At 43.6% G+C, this 2,450-nt stretch overlaps 1 protein-coding gene across 1 annotated transcript; it reads left to right on the plus strand.

The window, feature by feature from the left end:
- The first annotated feature begins 772 nt into the window (after positions 1-772).
- Positions 773-1,442, plus strand: LOC112590010 (histone-lysine N-methyltransferase SETMAR-like). The gene has a single exon (XM_025305309.1). It carries the CDS (start codon positions 1,035-1,037, stop codon positions 1,440-1,442), a length of 408 nt encoding a protein of 135 aa, XP_025161094.1. The 5' UTR covers positions 773-1,034.
- Positions 1,443-2,450: the final 1,008 nt, after the last annotated feature.

Here is a 2,450-nt window from a genome sequence, read left to right on the forward strand (position 1 = left end):
ATGTAAAAGGTATGTAGAAATAGGAGGAACATGAAGAAAAACTTTGTAAGCGAGTAGGTCAGTTGCTTTAGTCAAAATAAATAACTGCTCATAACTTCGATGATATGAATTTTCCGACCCATGTTTGTCAGAATTTTTCCCTTCCATTTCCATCTGCCCCTATAGCTCTAAAACCTTTTTCCAAATATCTTGTATACCTGTTACGTTTGATTTTGCCTCGTAAACTACTTAAAAGACGTGATTCTGATGAAAGACTTCAATTTATAGTTAGTAGTGTCGCTAAGTCGCTATTAGGTCGTTAAATATGAAATGTTTAATTTCCTTAAGTACTACATTCGACAGTCGATATCTCTCTGACACTTTTTCAGTTCTTGGTTCTTTTGTTGTGAAGGTACATCATTACTCTTTCAAACGTTTTGACTTGTGATTATCTTTCGAGTTGTCTTTATTACAGCAATTTTTGTGTAACCATGAATAAGTCAAAAGTTCGTGTTATTTTCGAATATGAGTTCCGACGCGGAACTAATGCAGCGCAGACAACTTGAAATATCAACGAATTGTTTGGTGAAGATGTGGCTAGTGAACGCACGGTACATCGATGAATTGCAAGGTTTGTTCTGGCGATTTTAATCTTGAAAATGAGCCACGTGGACGACCAAAGACCAAGGTGGATAATGATGAGCTAAAAGCTGTGGTGGAAGTAGATATATCTCAAATCATGTGTGAATTAGCGATAAGGTTTAACGTTACTATCCTAACAATATTGGACCACTTGAAACAAACTGGCAAGGTAAAGAAGCTGGATAGATGAGTTCCGCATGAATTAAACGAGTGTCAGAAGAGAAATCGTTTCGAAGCTTGCCATTCTTTACTATCAGGACATAAAGGCGAACCATTTTTACATCGTATCGTATTGTTACGTGTGATAAAAAGTGGATTCTTTTCAACAATCGCAAGCGTTCGGTTCACAATGATTGGATATAGATGAAGTGCCGAAACGCAGTCCGAAACCGAACATTCACAAAAGAAAGCTAATGATGTCTGTTTGGTGGTCCAGTGCTGGTATTATCCACTACAGCTTTATGAAACCTGGTCAACCGATTACAGCGGATGTCTACTGTAACCAACTGGACGAAATGATGAGGATGCTTGCGATTAAGCAGCCGAGATTGATCAATAGAGACTGGCCAATCCTCTTGCAAGACAATGCTCGACCACATGTCGTACAAACAACGTTGCTCAAACTACAGGAGCTGGACCTGGGAACTCTCTGTCATCCACCGTATTCATCAGATCTTGCACCAACTGACTACCACTTCGTCCAGGCACTGGACCACTTCTTGCAAGGAAAAATATTCAATTCTCAACAAGCTGTGAAAAAACGCCTTCCACGATTTCATCGTCATCCGCTCTTCAGGCTTCTTCGCTGCTGGCATAAATAAGCTACCGTTAAGCTGGCAGAACTGTGTCGATAGTTTGGGCGTATACTTGAATTAATTATACTTGGATTAATACTCTATTTCTAGTTTGAGATATAATAAAGCAAACTTTTGATTCGAAATCGACATTTTATACTTAAGGACTTAATAGTTTGCCCAATCCAACCGTGGGGTGACGTAGAAGTACCTAGCGTGTTCTCGCTACAATTTCTCCGTAGAAAAATAAACACGAGGGGTGGGAGGGGAAAGAGTGTTCTCTCGTCGTCGGTGGCACTCGAGCTCGTCGACGACCAAAGACGATCATTAGAGCTCGGGACAAAGAAGCGCCGTGAAGAAGCGTCGTAATAATTGCTCGATTGTAAGCAACGCAACGAGCAGAGCGCTCCGATCCTCCCGCCGCGAGCCAATGAACCGACGAATATCTCTCGTGTATTATTTTCATCGATGCTCCCCTTCTCTCTGATCCGGAGGGTGAAGCACGGATTGGACTCTTTAGAGCCGCCCCTGCACGAGAACCGGCCTGAAAACTTCGTCGTGGCTTTCTCGGCGCTCCGGAGGGAAGGGCGCCGAGTGATTCTTTGTAGCTGCGGGGTCGTCCCCGCGGTTATGTTGCAAAATCCGAAGCTCTCCCCATTAAAGGGACCCTTCCTGTCTCTCCACTCGGCCGAGCGTCTCGCTTTTTTTCCTGCCCTGTTTTCTCCCCCGAAATGACTCGACACGTTGTTCACAGACACTTCTCATGCTCGCCGACGTCACGACGGAGTTCGACGGAGTTCGCCGCGCGAGTGCCTCGGTGTTCTCCGACGGTCTCGCATTTTCGTCGCTTCTTCCAGCCGGTTCGTGTAAATAAGTGCGCGAGCGCACCGTGCAATTTAATTTAATCCCGAAAATAAATTACGGGGTGAAAATGCGCGTTTTGGTTTGTTCATAAAGTTATGAACGCACAAACATGAAGTAATACATCTCTCCATAATGGAAAGAAGGAGGAACAGAGAGTGACGATATTATCCA

The sequence above is a fragment of the Harpegnathos saltator genome, unplaced genomic scaffold (genome assembly GCF_003227715.2).
Source record: "Harpegnathos saltator strain DR-91 unplaced genomic scaffold, Hsal_v8.6 scaffold691, whole genome shotgun sequence".
Classification (NCBI taxonomy): Eukaryota; Metazoa; Arthropoda; class Insecta; order Hymenoptera; family Formicidae; genus Harpegnathos; species Harpegnathos saltator.